General features: G+C 40.3%; 1 protein-coding gene across 10 annotated transcripts in view; it reads right to left on the bottom strand.

Moving 5' to 3' along the window:
* Positions 1-2,059: 2,059 nt before the first annotated feature.
* The window catches only part of ALG12 (ALG12, alpha-1,6-mannosyltransferase), a 43,875-nt gene continuing 27,927 nt past the window's right edge, over positions 2,060-18,007 (bottom strand). Inside the window, exons 1-11 of one of the 10 annotated variants that reach the window (XM_015272591.4) lie at positions 17,822-17,872; positions 16,699-16,822; positions 11,875-12,067; positions 11,595-11,727; positions 10,938-11,111; positions 9,379-9,573; positions 7,988-8,091; positions 7,298-7,521; positions 6,402-6,571; positions 6,156-6,231; positions 2,060-3,175 (exon numbers count right to left, since the gene is read on the bottom strand). In XM_015272591.4, the coding sequence (XP_015128077.1) occupies positions 2,944-3,175; positions 6,156-6,231; positions 6,402-6,571; positions 7,298-7,521; positions 7,988-8,091; positions 9,379-9,573; positions 10,938-11,111; positions 11,595-11,727; positions 11,875-12,039 (1,473 nt within the window). In that variant the 5' untranslated portion in view covers positions 12,040-12,067; positions 16,699-16,822; positions 17,822-17,872 and the 3' untranslated portion in view covers positions 2,060-2,943. Of the gene's footprint in view, positions 3,176-6,155; positions 6,232-6,401; positions 6,572-7,297; positions 7,522-7,987; positions 8,092-9,378; positions 9,574-10,937; positions 11,112-11,594; positions 11,728-11,874; positions 12,068-16,698; positions 16,823-16,896; positions 17,121-17,373; positions 17,557-17,791; positions 17,873-18,007 lie in introns of those variants that run through there. The other 9 variants (XM_015272538.4, XM_015272479.4, XM_046934090.1 and 6 more) reach the window with 9 other exon arrangements.

The following is an 18,007-nucleotide window of genomic DNA, read 5'->3' on the forward strand; positions in this document are numbered from 1 at the left end:
TCCTCTGCATTGGTGAGCAGCAGGTCCAGCAATGCTTCACCTCTGGTCAGTCTGTCCAGTACCTGAACCATAAAGTTATCAATGGATTCCAGGAGCCCCCTGGATCTCTTGCAGCTCGCTGTATGGTCTTTCCAACAGATATCCAGATGATTGAAGGCCTCCGCCAGGACAAAAGCCTCTCTGCATGATGCCTCCCACAGCTGAAGCAAGAAGGCCTCATCAATAGTCTCCCCTTGATCAGGTGGCCTGCAGTATACCCCTATAAACAGCTGGCCTTTATTAGTCCTATCCCTAATTCTAACCCAAAGGCTCTCAACCTGTTCCTGACTGTTTACTCAGAGGGAGTTCCTCACAGTCTATCCACTCTTTGACATAGAAGGCAACTCCCCCACCCTTCCTACCTTGCCTATCCCTTCTAAAGAGCCAATACCCCTCAGTGGTGGTATTCCAGTTACGGGAGTCATCCCACCATGCTTCCATGATAGCAACAAGGTCATAACTTTCCAAGTGCACCACGGTTTCCAACTCATCCTACTTATTTCCCAGGCTGCGTACATTGGTATAAAGGCACTTCAGCTGGGGTGTCTCACGGCCTTTCTAGAGGATCTAGGATCCCCTAGAACAGCAGCATCCCCTGCCTTACTCCATCCCTTTGTACTCCACCTCTTTGCCCATCAAGTTTGGTGTGAGCCCTCGAACTACTCAACTCCAGTGGCCCTCATTTTGTCCCCTTCCCCCTTCATACCTAGTTTAAAAGACCTTTCAGTGAGTCCTGCCAGTCCCTCCACTAGGATCATCTTACACCTTGGAGACAGGCTACTTCCACCTGCAGCCATCATGCCAGGTGCGGAGTAAATTGCCCCATGGTTAAAAAAAACAAACAAACAAACCAGAATTCCTGTGTTTGCACCAACCTCTAAGCCATTTATTTATGAGGTGGGTTTTTTTGATCCTCACAGTATCCTTCACCGCTACTGAAGGTAGCGAAGGAAAAAAAAAAAAAAAAGACCTGCACGCCTGTTTCATCAACTACCCGCCTCAGTCCCCTCAAGTCTTTTTTGATAGTCCTCAGGGTTTTCTCAGCATCATGATCTACAACCTCAACTTGGTTTCAGATGGAAAAACTAAGCACTTCTTGAGAACCACAGATGTAGAGCAAGATATAGCAGATCTAAATAAACCCTAGAGTCTGTCTGAAACTGCAATTCAGTATTTCCTCTATTCTTCCATGTATGTATATTTCCTTTCTCTACTCCTCAAAGACATAATAGGCCAATTTGAGCTGCTAGTATCTACTTTCATCAGCAACCAGGCTGAGAGCAGTAGTACACACTGCTACCATTGCCAGATGCTTGTCTATACTTCAGGCAGGATAAATTTCACTTCAGGCTCTTGAGTTACAGCATACCCTGTGAGGGAGTTACATAAAGTAGATCAGGCTTAACATACAAGGAATTACATCCTTACTCAAAATTTTTCCTTCATCATGTCCCAAGTTCTCAGCTACTTGCAAATATACTTCCTTCTGCATCATGTGAATTATTTGATGTTCAAACTGGCTCTGGAGGAAGCTGAGTTTTCTTCCAAAGACAAGTCAAATAGATAGTACTTCAGTGATTTCAATTTCAAGAGGAGCCAGCGACTGGACTAACAAGTTCTGCAGGTTGCCTCTGCCAGATCTCAGTGTGAGGAAGCCTGCACAACAGCCACCCACCACGGGACAGGCTCCACCCCACCAGATCAGTTCCTCTGATACATAATCTAGAGGATAAAAGGAAAACATGATCTTAAAAACTGAAGCACATGCAGGTAAACAGTTTCTGAATGAAACACTTTAAGAAAAAAAAATGCTCAATTTTTTTTTACTTGAGTTTTTAGTCAGCAAGAAACAGCTTTCTGCCCATGCTTAGTTCACCAGTTCTGAATTTGTACGCTACTGGAATTCTTGCCATATTATATCTGTCCCTACGGAAAAATTTCCCCTTTGTTTACCCCTAAATTTCTTCCATTCAGCAGTCCAAGCAGAGATCCTTAACAAAAACATCTAATAAAGAAGGAATTACAGAGCATACTATTTTATTCTAATTTATACAATTTTAACATACGGTACTTTATTCATTTCCAAGGGGACTACTTAATACAGAAATAAAACAGCACCTATCTTTGTCAAGTGTATTCAAGTAAATGTTTTTGTAGGTAAACTTTTGCACTGCAAATTAAGATACAATTGCAGAAGAGAGGAAAAAGCTTTTTAAATGCTATTTTCTGTGAAATCCAAGTTTCAATGCTCATTCATCAACTACTGAAATAAAGATAACCATTCTTTAATACTGTTTAATACTGTTACAAAACAGTGTTGCCAAGAGGTCCAAATGCTTTTTAAGTGAACCTTTCACTTTAATTAGTTTGGTAGCCCACAGGGCACAATTATGTACTGTGATGAAGCTACAATGAATATGGCTTTCCTATGCTGATAACATCGTTCAAGTTTCACACAGGCAATCTGACAACTAAGCGGGTTACAGTCCTGCAGATATATCGAGTAATACATCTTTGCACACACAGATTACATATAAAATTATTGCCATAGTAAGATCTTGTTCCATTATGTATCTTATATAGGACAATTAGGACATACCTGTGCTGCATTATGAAACAGCTACCCAAACCAAGTAAACATTTCTCCTAATAGCACTAAACTTGTATGCAGCCTCTCTCAAACACATCTAATAATATCTAACTCAGATTTGAGTTTATACTGACTAGGAATGCATTATAGTATTCATGTAATAAACAGGATGGAGCTAAATACTGATCAATGCAAAGATTTTCTGTACCTTTTCACAGAAGCTGAACTGCAGTGCTGGAATGATAATTTGCTGTTGTCATAGATCATTCAGTCATCAGCAACATTACATCAAAAGACTTACATAAAATTCACAGTCAAGATGACAGAGGAAGTTTTTCCAACAGTACTAATTTTGGTTTTAAGTTTAAAGTAAAAGGAGGTAGTGCAGTAAGGTTCAACCCAATTTTACTGATGCCAGGAATATTTGCCAGCGGCCTGTGGGTTGTCTTGTAATGTGATATCTGAAGAGGGTTTGTTTCCATCAGTATGTGTGTATAAGAAAACATCAGTTGGTCTCCTGGTTTAACATCCTCTCTTTTGTCGTACCTGTAGAGAATACAAAAGGTTTAGTCACATTCCTCTTTACGCATCACAAGGCAGATACTTTCCAAGATGAAACAAAACAAACAAATACAAAACATTCTCAGTCATACGCCTGTTTTGTTCACCAAATGATTTTAAAACATTTTTGAAGAGGCTAGAGAGCTAGTCATTCTATGCAAGTCTTTCTGACGTTACTATCATCTAATTTAGGACTTGTAGAAAAATTCTCATCTAGTCCTCTCAGTTCTGTGAAAAGCAAAGCCAATGACTGTAGAAAATGACAGTCTTATCTACAAAATGACAGTGTTATCTACAAAAATTTATGTTTGGATGACAGTCTTGCCTTTTTCTTTTAAAATTAAGAAAATCTGTTATGAAGCACTTCATCAGAAACCTTTCTTTTCTAGTAGTGAAATGTTAAAGTATGAGCCCCAGGAAACAGCAGGGAAAACGCTGCTCTGAACACTACAGGAAAAAAGAATAGCCTGGAAATTGAAGTGTTAACCTGGCACTTGTTCAATTTCTGATCTACTACATGTTTGGCCAGGTCACTTGAGGTCAGCTTTAATAAACCTGTTATAGAATGCCTAAATACATGTTATTATCTCTATATAATACATATGTAGAAGGCAACTAGTCAAGTTTCAAAAGTACTTAACATGTCAACTTACAGTTATTTATTAACTAGGGTTATGTTCAATCCAGATGCAGAGGGAATTTAAGAGATGAGAAACCAAATGGCTGAAGTCTTTGACAGGGATGTTGAAGATTCAGGTGTAAGTTCTGTCTGATCTGATCCCAGAACTGAACACTTGAGTTCAGTCCATCCCTCACACATCACAGAGATGCACAAACCTAGTTTTCTAGACGCTGAGTTCTCTCTTTTACTGTCTCATGAAGATGCTGTACTGTTCTACAGTAGTTATTCTTCTTCACTGAAGAGAGGAAGGTGGAATTTGTAGCCCAAGTGTTAGGATGCTCATATTAGACATGACAGCCTAATTGAGTTCTCTATCCAACAACTTCAGAAGGGGAAGGATAAGTTAAGTCCAGCCCTCAATATTCTATAGACCACTGTTTCCTATATTTCTGAGAGGGAGGGACCTGGCTTCAATTCTTTGTTCTGTATTTCAGAAAGATATCCCACACGTACTAATAATGGAAAACAGTACAGAGGATAAAGGTTAAAAGCAAAGTTACTTACCTTTAGTTTGTTTAGGACAGAACAGTCATAAGTATCTAACCATAACAAGAGTGTAAAAAAAAAATCTGTAAGCCAACTGAAGAGTGGTGCAGCTCTTCACTCTTTCTGTTGCCCTCTTCTGCAAGCTATTCTCCACCAGCTTTTGTAATTTAGACACTTGATTCCTTCTACATGTTTCACAATTAACTTACTCAAGTCTCTGGCTGTTGTTACAGAAGCAGACACTGCTACTGAAGTTGTGCAATCCCAACCCTGTAACTACTCTTTCATGTACCTATGAGCATCTTTTACCACATTTAGCTTTGCAGACCTGTCTTCTCATCTCCCTGAATTCTCTGTGAAAAACTGGAGACAATAATCTCAATGCATATATTTACAGCCAAGTCACTAATATTTGACATACTTGAAACAACAGGTACTCTACAGCAAACTAAAGGATTTGTGTTCATGGTTAACCAAATGCAGAACTGGACCTTGCACAAGAAGTGCTTTTTAAAAAAAATAGAAGTTAAAAAAAAGCACACTTAAATTTCATCTGCTATTTCCAGAAAGATCACTTAGGATGCCACACAGGATGGTAGATGTGTTAAAAATGGCAGAAAGAATGATATACTTTGTAATAGCTTTACCAACTACTATTTTTGCATTTTCCTCATCAGCAAATAAAAGGCCTTTCATCTGGCTGCAAGCATTTCTGAATTTTATTATTTTTAAATACTTGAAGCTTACACAGCATATTTATTCCTGGTTCAAAGAGACTACGCTAATTGAAGACAAGACTGTAACACCTGTCTTGTGTAAGAATCTGCACCAAGCTTCTTTCAGTCAACCTCTGAAGAAAAATAATGGATGATCTGCATTTTTTCTTGAGGCACACAGATCTAATCTAAGCACACCACTGAAAGCTGTTAACTTCTAAGAGACTATTATTTGTAGATTGTAGTTATCCTGAAGAATCATCAGTCCTTATAGCTGCTCCATCCATAAATCTGTCTGTGAGATGATAGGTTAGTCTTCACCCATCTGAAACTGTCATATTCTTCAATAAAGAGAAAATGAACAGCTGATGCCACTAAACTTGCACTATGGTGCTGTCAGACAACATGGTAGCCCTTTGTATGTGAAACTTTATGATGAATCAGCCTTCCCTTGAGGCCTTTTTATGATGAGGGAAGTTAAAAGTGATAGAGACAAACTACCCCATAGCTCCAACACTATGAACCATCCACTTCTCAAGTGTTATCTATCACAGAGAATGAATGTGACCAATAGCCTATGTGACAGCAGCTTTAATATCATCTATCTGAAGGATGATTCGCATAAAAATAGACTTTGAATATTAATACGTAGATAAGCTTTACTTTGCAACACACCATTTGAAAAACAGATAAAATGAGATTCACCCCAATTATTATGTTACTGTTATTTTATTAACTGCATTATTTTTATGTTCTACCAAGAACACAAAAACATTCATCTACAACTATGCCTTACAAAAACCTAGTGAAATAGCAAATGTAGCTCTTTTAAAGATATCAGTGCCTTAGTGAAGTAACATCTGCACTGTCCTTTTTTTCCTCTCATGTATTTAAAAATTATATGGTATTTCAACAAAACAGAACTAACTAAAACATTGTAGTGTTCTGTTTCTAAGTTGGCAGCACTGCACACACCCAAATTCCCTGAAGATTCATATACAGATACATATATATAAATTAAATCAGGTGCTTACTTTATGAATAATTATATATATATATTCCATTTAAAATCTGAACATACCTCCAATCTGAGTTGATTTCTAGAAACCGAGAGACTCCTGTTTGTGCTGCAGCTACATCAATATGAACAGAGACCTCTATAGAAACAAAAAAAAAGTTCCAAAATTACTCTAAGATCGCTGATAGTAACTGAAAAGATTCACATAAACAATGTAAAGAAGCAATATTCAATACATGTAAAAATGTACTAACAGCAAAAAATTACAACTGAGTTAGATGAACATACCTCAAAACCCGCTTAACGTACCTGCTGTTGAAGGTACCAACTCATGCAGCTTCTGAATTGCTACTCCTCCAGGATAATTGAAATGTGAAACATACAGAGAAGTTCCAGAATAAGCAGCATTAACTAGAAGATGCATTACAACAAATAAAGATCCGAGTTTGTACAGCCAGGATTTCCGGTAGTTATTCAGACTATTGAGAGGGGAAAAAAAAAAAGACTTAGCTGTTATTTTGTTTCATAACGATCATTGATTATTGTGATCTTTCACCAAAAAAATCTCAATTCAATAATAAAGAACAGTGCAAACTTTATTATGATCATGTACGGAATACATTTATTATTACTAGGACACTAGATTCTAGCAACAAACATTTAAATCCGAATATCCTTATTAAGAAAGCTGACCAAGGTCTATCATCACAGCTAAGTATTTCTGTGTTCATAACTCTTAGCTATGGATATATGCTGCTTCAGATAAGTTCAGAATTCAGCTTAAATTTGTTTACTTGAGAGACTCAAGCATAGTCATTTAATACAAACTCCAAGTTTCATAAGCTCCACCTGTATATTAAACAGTTTCCTGAGGAAGCTTATGTTAACAGCACACTAGTAACTTTTTCTCTTGTGGATAAACTGAATTGCAATAGCATAATGCTACTGCAATTCAGAACTAAATCAGAACTCTATTTTTGCCTCTGCCACAGACCTACCAAATCACTGTTTTAAATCCTAACACTTTTGTCTCCATTTCTTTCACTAGTAGAATAGGCAGAATGATAGACATTCTTTCTAGAGCTTCTCCAGATCTTAATATAATCACAATTCCAAGAGAGAAAGAAGTGTATAAGAACAGTAATAAGTTTTCCTTCTTTTTACATTTCAAAAAAGAAAAAGAAAAGAAGTATTTTCAAACTTACATTCGTGAGCACACTTTAGCAGCTACTATGTTGAAGACAGGGAAAGTGTATATGATAAAGCGCAACTCCTTGTGTGGAAGAAATGAATATAAGAAAATAAAGCCCAATGCTGGCAAAAGTAATATCCGAGTTCTCTTTTCTGCTGCACCTAAAGGTACAAATACAATGCTGCATCCCAAAGCACGAGGCAGAGCTGAATAGAAATACCAAAAGAAGGGGGATGTCTTCAAGGTGAAAAGGAGAGTTAAGGATGGTTTTACTGCTAATGAGTAACTATTTTTTTTTTACAGTAGCATACAAAAAATTGCAAACATGCAGTAGAATTTTTGCATATCAAGTTATTCTAGTGATTTGGTTTTCTGCTTCACTCGTTTGAAAAACAAGAGCAGTTACCTAACTGCTTTCAAATCATCCAATAAAGGTACATCAAATGGTGTTAATGATGAAGAAAGTCACAGGGAAGGAACCTGCGTTTATACTGGGACACCACAAAGTAGGAAAAAAAAAAATCAGCAGAGGAAAGTTTAAAATTTTAAGGAAATAAAAGATCTAAGGTATCGCCTTGTAACTTCACATACGTTCTGCTTTTCATTAAGTATTTCAGCAACACCAAAACTGAGTCTCAGGAACAGGTCTTCACTTTAGCTGACATTGTTACAGCTCTTTTTTCCTGGACATTTCAAAGGATACTCCCCAGTTGGAACTTTTGTTTAAGATTGTATTATACCAGAGTACTTTCCCTTCAGGCCACACAAGCTGCCTCCAAAACAGAGAGTCCACGGCTACTGTTAACCCTGAAAGAATTAAATACACATCTGGATGAATTAAAAACTAAGGTAAACCATACAACCACATCTACACTGCACATTTACTGAAGACAGCAACACAAACTTGAACATGCACTGTGAGCCCAACATAAAGCCACAGAAAAGACTGAATCTGTCTATAACACAAGGGAAATGCAGGATGTGAAGGCGCTTCCTAACGTAAAGCTTCAATTAAGAAGCATGTCACCTAGGAATCTAATTTGAGACTTGCTTAACTCCAACCCCAGGTGTGAAATACAATGGTTTAATTAAACTTTGTTTTAAAAAGAATAGTAGAGTGCCAAGCATAATGAACGGCAAGAAGTATGTTTTTAAAACTCAAGCAGCACTAGATTTTTATTGTAAAGCTGGTAAGAAATTTCTTACCATTTACCAGGTGGGAGGGAAAAAGGATGATAAAGTACTAAAGGCAAACAGAAAGAACAGCAAATCCATCAGTCCTATCTCCTCCACTCAGCTCTTCAAGAATTCCTCTGGTATTTATGAAGTTTGTCAGGGAGGGAATGGGAGTATCAGTGAAATTTCTGTTGGATCTCTGGACTTTTTCAGCATGAGGTGCTTCTGAATGCACGTGCAATGATCCTTCATTGTTTCTGCTGTCTGCACTGCAGAAAATTAAGCACACTACCAGAGCTCATCACTGGTCATCTGATGATAGCATTTTTCAGTCAGGCTGGCAGAAAAGTGCAGGGTGTCTACATGCATGTGCATGAGCTGTCTATGAATAAGTAGAAACAAAATTTTACAGGTGGAAAATCATAGCCGTTCAAATTAATGTAATAAGGAGACACAAAGGAGAATTTTCTTAAACCTCAAGCATCTACAAAGCAGAACCATGACACTCCACAATCCTCTTGTTCAGTATCCCTCCCTATCTGTCACATTTTCTTTCCATCCTCTGTTTCAGTTTGTCATCACGGCAATAGATAATACAGCTGATAACGTACCTGAAACTACAGCCTGGTACTAACTACACTAAAGTTAACTTGTACACCTAAGATTTTTCAAGACCAGGACATCATACAGGACATCTAAAGGCAGAAGTCATAGCATCTTCCTGTGGCTCTGTGCATACTTCCTCACACACAAACATTCAAAGAAATAAATATTCTATTTACCAGTAGTATCACAAGCATGAGACTAAACAAAACCCTAAGGGCCAGGACACCAGAAAAAAAATAACAAACAGGCAAATCTCCCTATTTCTGGAGAATTTAATATGTGGCTTTCCCCCCCCCCCCAGCAAATACTTACCCAACCAAAAAAATCCAGCAGGAACAGCATGGGAAAGTATCTTTAAAACAGAGATCCTTTTGGTTAAAAATGTCACTAGAAGCATGAGGCCTAAGAATATGGCGAGCTCTGATCTGAAGACTATAATTGCCAAAGCTGAGAACCAAATGAATGGCCTCTGCTTTTGCTGTATCCAAAATGTCAATGCCAACAGCACTGTAAAGATAAAATACACCATCTCATCTATTTGTTTTCTACAGAGCAATGCTTTTATTAAGACAAGCATCCTGTTACTCAAACTTCCCAACCCATCCCATCTCAGTCTTCCTAGCAGTTTTGATCCAGAAATTCTCTTTCTGTCACAGAAACGCAACCTGTAAAATCATGCAGCATACTATCTCTGATGCTTAAGTAATCTGTAAAAGCATAATGCAGAAGGAATATGTGGCAGCTCTTCCGAACAGTGCATTTGATAGCTTTTGACCTCCACCCCCTTCAAACTTAAGTACTAATTGCCTTTCAAACTAAGACTCATAATTATTGTTTCCCACGATCTCTTGAAAAGCTTTTTTTTTTTCCTTGGATGAGTGTATCTTGTATTAATGACAACAGCACCCCATTTCAAATATGAAAAAGAGACTATAGACTATAGGTGAGGAAGAAGGAACTACAAATCCATCTGTAATGTTAGCTGGAGATAAACTAAATCTCCACAAAGTTATCTCTACTATTACAGAGTTTAAATCATATCATAAAACTGACTACATTGTAACATGGTTTTGACCCTAAGCAAAATGCAGAACAATACCAATTGATTATATGTGAAATACTAAGAGTATAAACACTTAAAACAATTTGCGTTTTTAATACCCACAGAAATGATCCGGAAAGTTTACTACTACAGTGTTTAATGACTCAGTTCTCTTTGTTTTGTTTTTCAGTTCCGATCTATGCAGGTTCTTACACCAACTTCATGATATTATTAGCCGAACAAATTGCACTGAAGCATTAAGTGACTGTGCTAATATCTATCATGTGTGGTTAACTTTTCCTCTCATCATCTCTGGGGAAAAACCGTGTATGTAGGGTATGATTTTGACATTGATTTCCCACCCCCCCAGTTCTCTAAGTGTACAAATTGCTACATTTATAGATGATTCCAGAAAAGTAAGGTGGAGAGGTTGCTGTGGGAGTTGCTCCACAGCCTCATGAGAAAACTGTTTCCTGTGTAGATTAAGTCCAACAGATTTATGGCTTTTTTCTTTTTTTTTTTTCTTAAACAGAAAGTATGCCTACTGCCTTTCCAATATCTCTATGTTTTATGCATTAGATACATGTACTCAAAACTCTGACAAAGTCCAACTCATTGTATATTCAGATGCTGTATTAGATTTAACAGTTACTATAAGCATTTCTAGAAAAAAAAAACACCTCAAAACTGCTTTTCTTATCTTGTTATCACACAGCATAACCAAGTATAAATATTAATGTGGGCTGACTATATTATTTCTGTAGTTTAATTATCCACACATTTGAGAAGAATTTTTACGTTTTGAAATTATCCATACGCAAATACTTACCAAAAGGAAGCGCAAATACATTGGGAAGGGTTCGTGTACAGTAAAACATCAAGTGAAACTGAGTAACAGTTATGAGACAGAAGACTGTTGATGTAGTTGCTCCAAACTGCTTTCTAACTTCTTTTTGCAACTTCCATAGCGTGTAAATCACACTGAGCCCCAAGCTTCCTCGGACTATTAGAAGAATAAAAAGCACGAAATAAGAATAGTATCAGACTGATCACCAATGAATGTGTAATGATGCAAAGGGAAGATGTTACTAAGAACAATGCTGAAGAGCTTATAAATACAAGCCACTTCAAAGAAAAGAACCAAAACCTTTCCACATTAGTTTAACCCATCCTTAACTTGCTTGATACTTTTGCACAGAGGTCAGTGATTCTGTGCCCAAGTCAAACAATATTTTCCAAAGCGTAAATGAAAGTATATACTGGAATATACTCCCTGAATATGCTTTCTCAAGGCTTTTGCTAAGAAATACTCCCTCTGTGTTGTTAATTAGGCCACCCCAAAAAAGAAGTGGAATTGCCATACTGGCTCCAAGTAACTACAGTTTGTAAAATCCCTCATTAGCAAGAAGAATATCATATTTTAACCACTGACTCGAACACTGAATATTACAACATTACATCAAGTCCGAATTTAATGTTCACATACCAATCAGCTGGGAGTAAAACTTGGACATTTTTAACAGGGAAAGTATGTATATAGCTGGGCTGGAAAGAGCAGCAATAAAGATCGGTCCAAGAAACGTTCTTGGGACAACTCCAGGAAATTCATGGTGGTCATACTGCAAAAAGGAACATTTAAGACAGGCAAATGAGAAACAAAAGAAAATCAGGATAAGTTATATTCACGTTGCATTTATCCTACTCATACAGAAAGGAATAGCAGGCTTTAATAGTATTCAAAAAAAGAACATCTATTTTCAATTTACCTTATCCAAGTCCAGTTGGTGGTACACAACATCATGGATAGCCTGTAGGTTAAAGCTTTCTTCCACTTTTGTAAATGGGCAGACAGTTAAATGAACAAAGGCCACAACAATAATCAACAACAATAATGGGAATGACCGTCCACTTGAGCTCCTCTTCTGAGCCATCTTGTGTACAAAATTTGTGTATGTTCACCTATCAAGACCAGAAGTTAAAAGAACATACATTAATAACATGGCACGAGGTGTAGAAACAGAAAAAGAGAGAACTTGGACAGGCTGATTGATACAGAAAGAAACTACCACAATACTAAACAAAGAAAAATAAACTGAATAATCCATAGCTATGTAGCAGATGGACAAAATCATATTCAGACTATTTCAAGATTTGCACTATCTCCTGCAAGTGCAAAAGCTTTCATTTTCGATCTATAAAAGCTCAGTTAACACAGACCCTACTTCAAATGCTTTGTGCCCCATGCCATCACTGTTGCCAAGAGCACCATCTCAATTACACCTGTTTTATGGAAGAGAGCTCTGTCATTTATTCTCACTTTAATCTCACACTGGATTTACACATCATCTTCAGAACATACCATCTCTTTTGTCTGGGACTCTGAAGCTCGTGGGAGAGTAAGCTAGAAGATGATTAATTGTTCAGAACAGAGTACTTTGAACTTCTGAGTTTGCTAGCTTGCCAGTGGCTAGGTATGGCCTTGGCAAGCAAGCAAGGAATCCCCCTTGGCACTTACACCACACATCATTACTGGGTGAGCACTGTCAAAACCCAAACCTTCACAATCCTGTGTAGAAGGAAAGGCCATCTGTCCATAGCACTTTGTTTCACAATACTGTGCTCACCCATGGCATTATCTGCACAGTATTTCAGCTGATAACGATGACAAAAAATACAGGTATTTTAATGCTAATCTTCAGTAATTTAAAATCAAACTAGTTTTAAAAAGTTAATTTCCATTATCATTTCCAGCAGAAAACATGGTGGTCTAATTCTATTATTTTAATTTAAGCTTCCCACTTTTCTAGGTTAAATTTCATAAAAGTCAAGGTATTTTGCTTATTGTTATTCTTGCTCTGTTCTCACAAACATTAAACTTTTAAAATAGCACTTTTTAGGCTTTAGTACTTTCTTTGGGTTTTTGGTTGGAAAGGCTTTCTCCCATGTTTTGGTCTAAGTCTGTCCATCAAACAGATGTCAGCCAACTGGCAGATTTATTAGGATCACTCAGCAACTGCCTCCTAGAGTCACCTTTTCCTCAATTCATTTGTCCTTCTTAACAGTGAAGGCAAACTGATGTAATGACATAAACATTCTTTATTTCCAAACTGACATTAATTAATCCAGAAAATTATACAATTCCTGTAAATAGCATGCATCTATATATTGCACTATATACAGATCGCTCTAAAAGTAAAGCTTCTTATTTCCATGAAAACTACAACAGACAAAAGGAAAACAGTAACACTAACTGACAGAGCACATTCTAAGCTACAAAACTATATTTTTCAACATCAACTATGGATTTTTGACAGCAACAAACAAGAGCCTACACGCTACAGTTGTAGAAATCTGCACCAGCAGGGGTGATCCACTGCCACTATCACCACTGCTGAAACTCACCACCCACTGCCTCAGTGTGCTCATGTCCACTGCTTGGTCCCCATAAACATTCAGCACATTTCAATGAACATCAGTGGGTGCCATTTTTTTCCACATGGAGGAATTCAATGATGCACCTTTGCTTCATATGCATTTCCATGTCAGACACCATTTTGTCAGACTGCCCCTCTGCTGCCATCTATCACATGGCAACAGGATGTAACAGAATGTTGGTGCAAAGGTTCAACCTCTACTGCCATACTACCAACATCCACCCCTGATGTTGTAGGCCAGTAAAATAAATAGGAGGCAGTATGTTCAGAGCAGCCCTCATATATACACGTACGTATACATTCCTACATGTAACAGGAGAAATTACTAGAAAATAGTACTACAAATTCTCTATTTTGTGTAATTCCTTCTACTACAGACTCTAACAAAAGCTCTGATCTGGGGCTCAAAGGAAGAGCTCTGCAGTAGGTCTTTACAATTTTTTGCCTCATTCTGCAATGTAAAGAGCCTAAGTAAACACATCCCATGAAGTGGAAACTGTTTTTAACCCATGCCTATACGACTTCTTTACACAGATGGATAAAAATGAGTTCTGTCACAGCATAATCCTTCTTCCACAGCAGCAGTAAATGAGGTATTGGACTACCACTTCAAGAAGTGCTGGATAGGAATTAAGTATCTGTACGGTGCAGTCTATCTTACACAAATCCTTGCCTCTAGAAAGCTCCCTTGCTGAATTTTTCCATTAAATACAGAGATAACTCACATTTCTGACAAATTTACCCACAGAAAGATGGACACTGAAGTATCAGGCCATATAGCAGCACAGATGTTTGAACAACTTGTATCTGACATGGGGCAACATGTATTACAGCAGCAAGCTGAGTTTCCCTCATTCACAAACTTCAGCTACTTCAGGACTCGAATCCTTGTAAAATGACTCAAGTGCCAAGCAGCTTTATCAACCTCCGACTTCATAATCTGAGTGACACTGAAGCTACACATCCCATACACTGTTTATCACAAAGTTTTCTTTTCTCATTCTTTTCTAAGATCTTGTAGACTCCAATCCAAGTGCATATGCCTGAAGAAAGGAAGCTTTTGCCAGGGCACTCAGATAACTGTATGAATTATATTGATTGTTATGAATTATATTATTGAAGATAACTGTATGCATTATACACCCTGAAATTCCCTGAAGGGAAACAAGCGAGGAGATTAAAAACAAAGTATGAAGACAACACCTAGTCTTCTGAGATCAAGTTTAATAAATTTAGTGATCTTGTCAAGTTTCAAGATAACGTGCTCTGTTGAAAACTGATGTTGACAAGCCTCAAAATTCAAGTGCCATTTATCATGACAGGTAGACACTGAATCTGATGTTTAAAATGAATTTGCTATATAAATACAAGAATACATGCAATTTACAGTTTTTATTTTTGAGTGCAAAAAAAACAGGTTAAAAAAACACTACTTTTTAATAATGAAGGTTAGAGGAATATAGTAACCAAATACAGTCTTACTCATCACCAACATTCTAGCAACTTTTGAAGAATCTTTATCTGAGCCACGTGACATAACAATGTGTACTCCCTCACAGAAACTGAACCACAGAGAGATTTTCAACAACGGGAGTTCATCCCTTCCTGGAATTTAACAGGGTAAAAATAAAATGGCCTTTTAAGCGTTAAAGAAACAAAAGACTGAAATATTTTTCTCAATAGTTTATTCTTTTCTTAATACTTCTTCTGTGGAAGCATCAGAAGTTTCGAGAATTAACCTTTTAGTCTTCCCTACTTGACTCAGTTGTGTTCTTCAGACACTTCAGGATAAATACATGAAGAGTTTTGCAGCCAACCTGCATGCTGAATCACAGAATCATTAAGGGTAGGAAAGACCACTAAGATCAACTAGCCCAACTATCAACCCATTATCACCATGCCCACTAAACTGTATCCCCAGGTACCACATCTACATGTTTCTTGAACACCTCCAGAGACAGTGATTCCACCACTTCCCTGGGCAGCCTGCTCCAATGCTTCACTACTCTTAAAAATTTTTTCCTAACATCCAACCTAACCCTCCCCTGGTACAACTTAAGGCCACTGACTCTCATTCTATCACTACGCAGAAGAGGCCGATCCCAACTTGTTAGGATCTCCTTTCAAGCAGGAGATGAGAGCAATAAGGTCTCTCCTAAGCCTCCTCTTGGCCAGCATGAACAATCTCAGTTCCCTCTGCTGCTCCCAGTAAGAATTGTGCTCCAGAACTTTCACAGCCTAACTGCCTTTCTTTGGGCACGTTCCAGGGCCTGAGCATCTTTCTCAGCGAGGGGCTCAAACTGAACACAGTACTCGAGGCGCAACCTCACCAGCACCGAGTACAAAAGGACAACCACCTCCCTGCTGCTGCTGACCACACTATTTCTGAAGGATGCCGTTGGCCTTCTTGGCCACCTGGGTATAATGTTGGCAGATGTTCAGCCAGCTGTCAACAACACCCTTAGATCCATTTCTTCCCCACAGCTTGCCAGCCACTGTGCCCCAAGCCTGCAGCGATGCACAGGGTTCTGCCTGAATCTCTTCAGAGATGGCACTTCACCACCTCACACACTGTCTGGAAGCATCCAAGCAGAGTCATCAAGTGCATGCCAACAGTGTCCTCCCTTATTGGCTTGATCTAGCTTATATAAAACTTTTGTTGCATTATCTTCCATTTTTATGTTATTACTATTTTTTAATAGCATATCTCTGCTCCAGAGATAACCTGTGAGGTCAGATTTAATCACTGTAGGTGCTGAGTTTTGTTTTTTTTTTCCATCTTCATTTATAAGATGGAACACGATAGTTGCAATTTTAAGACGTATTTCCTCATTAGTTTGGGAACTTAAGAAAGAAAAAAAAAAAGCAACAGGAAATAGAAATCTGAGCCAGGAAATGAAGTCTGGGACAGTACCAGCTACGAAGGGACTACAAAGCTACGCAGAATATGCACACTGGGGGGTGAAAAAGTACTTTCTCCCCTTCATACAACACACTTAGAGAGGAGACAAATGGGACACTCCCGACCAACCACTCGTCCCCTTACACACACACCGCCACTCTGGGCTGGTCAACAGGCCCTTAAGGACCAATGGACTCCGCTCCGCGCGGGCACAGCGCCCTCTGGAGGTCGCTTCGGGCGGGACCGCCACCTACCTCGGCAGCGCCGCCAGCCGCGCATGGGTCGGGGACCCGCAGCCGCTCCGCTCCTCTGGGCGCTCCTCCTTGCTCCCAGCGTCAGCTATGGATGCAACAGTGCCGCAGCGACCGAGTTTTACACCTGAGAATCGCTAAGTTAGGGTCACTGCCAAATGAATCAAGTACATCACCTCATCTTACGCGCCGTACCCTCACCGGGTATCGTAGGAGCTAAGGTGACATTGCATCTCCATAGGCGAGGAACTGAGGAATCACAACGGCTTAACGCCAGGTTATAGGGCCAGCTTTTAGGAGCACACCGACCTGTGTACTGACGTACACGCACTTCCCTGATTGCTACAAATGCATTTCGGGATGAAGAGCCGTCGTCGCAGAGGCGAGCGGCTACCCGACGTGGTGCAGAGCCTGACGGGGCGGGCGGAGCGGGGTGACCCCGACCCGCGGGGTGGCCGTGACCCCATGGCGCGCACCCCAAGGCCGCCCCTCCCTGTCCCCCGCCCCCACCCCCCACCAGGCCACGGCAACGCTCCGCGACGGGAATCAGAAAGCGCCGAGGGAAAACAGAATTCGGGCATAGCGGCTGCGCCAGCGACATCGCTCGCACAGAACAGCCATCTCTCGCGGTGCTTTCAGCCGCACAGCGCCAGCTCCTGCCCGGCCGCCGCTCCCCACCGAAGGGCCGATGGCCGCAGGGGCGGGAACTCTTGGGGATGCCAGGCGGCAGCAGCTCCCCGCCCGCGGCCTCTCTGCCTCCATCGCCTCCCGCTTCTTCCCTCAAGGAGCCGCCACCGCGCCCCTCTGTCTCACCTCTACCCTCAGCGCCGCGCCCTGTCGCGCTTTGTCCCGTCCCGCCTCACGCTCACCCCCCACCCCCCGGGTCTCCACGTGGCCGCCCCGCAGAGGGCGCCGGCAGGACGGGACGAGCGGCGGGAGGAGGAGTGGGGAGAAAGACGCCGAGCTCACGTGACCACCTCCCCGACAGCCATGTTAGGTGAGGGCAGAGCGCGCCTCCAGCCACCCTAAGCTCCGAGACAGCCGCCAAATAGAAATGGCGGCCAGCTCCTAAGCGGGCACAGCTGCCCACACTCACGATGGCGACGGAGCCCAGAGTTACTCTCACCGCAACACTCCATCCCACCCCGTCCGGCTCTCTGTGCACGCGGGGGGCTCCGATTGGCCAGGAGCGTGGCGGCCGCTGATTGGACCACGTTCCTCCTCTCCCTCCGCCTCTACCAATGGCCGCTGGCAGCCGGAGCGTGCGTGGGGCTGACGCGGAAATCTGAATGGGGCTCGCGGGCCGGTGTCT

This window comes from Gallus gallus, chromosome 1 (assembly GCF_016699485.2).
Source record: "Gallus gallus isolate bGalGal1 chromosome 1, bGalGal1.mat.broiler.GRCg7b, whole genome shotgun sequence".
In the NCBI taxonomy this organism is placed as follows: domain Eukaryota; kingdom Metazoa; phylum Chordata; class Aves; order Galliformes; family Phasianidae; genus Gallus; species Gallus gallus.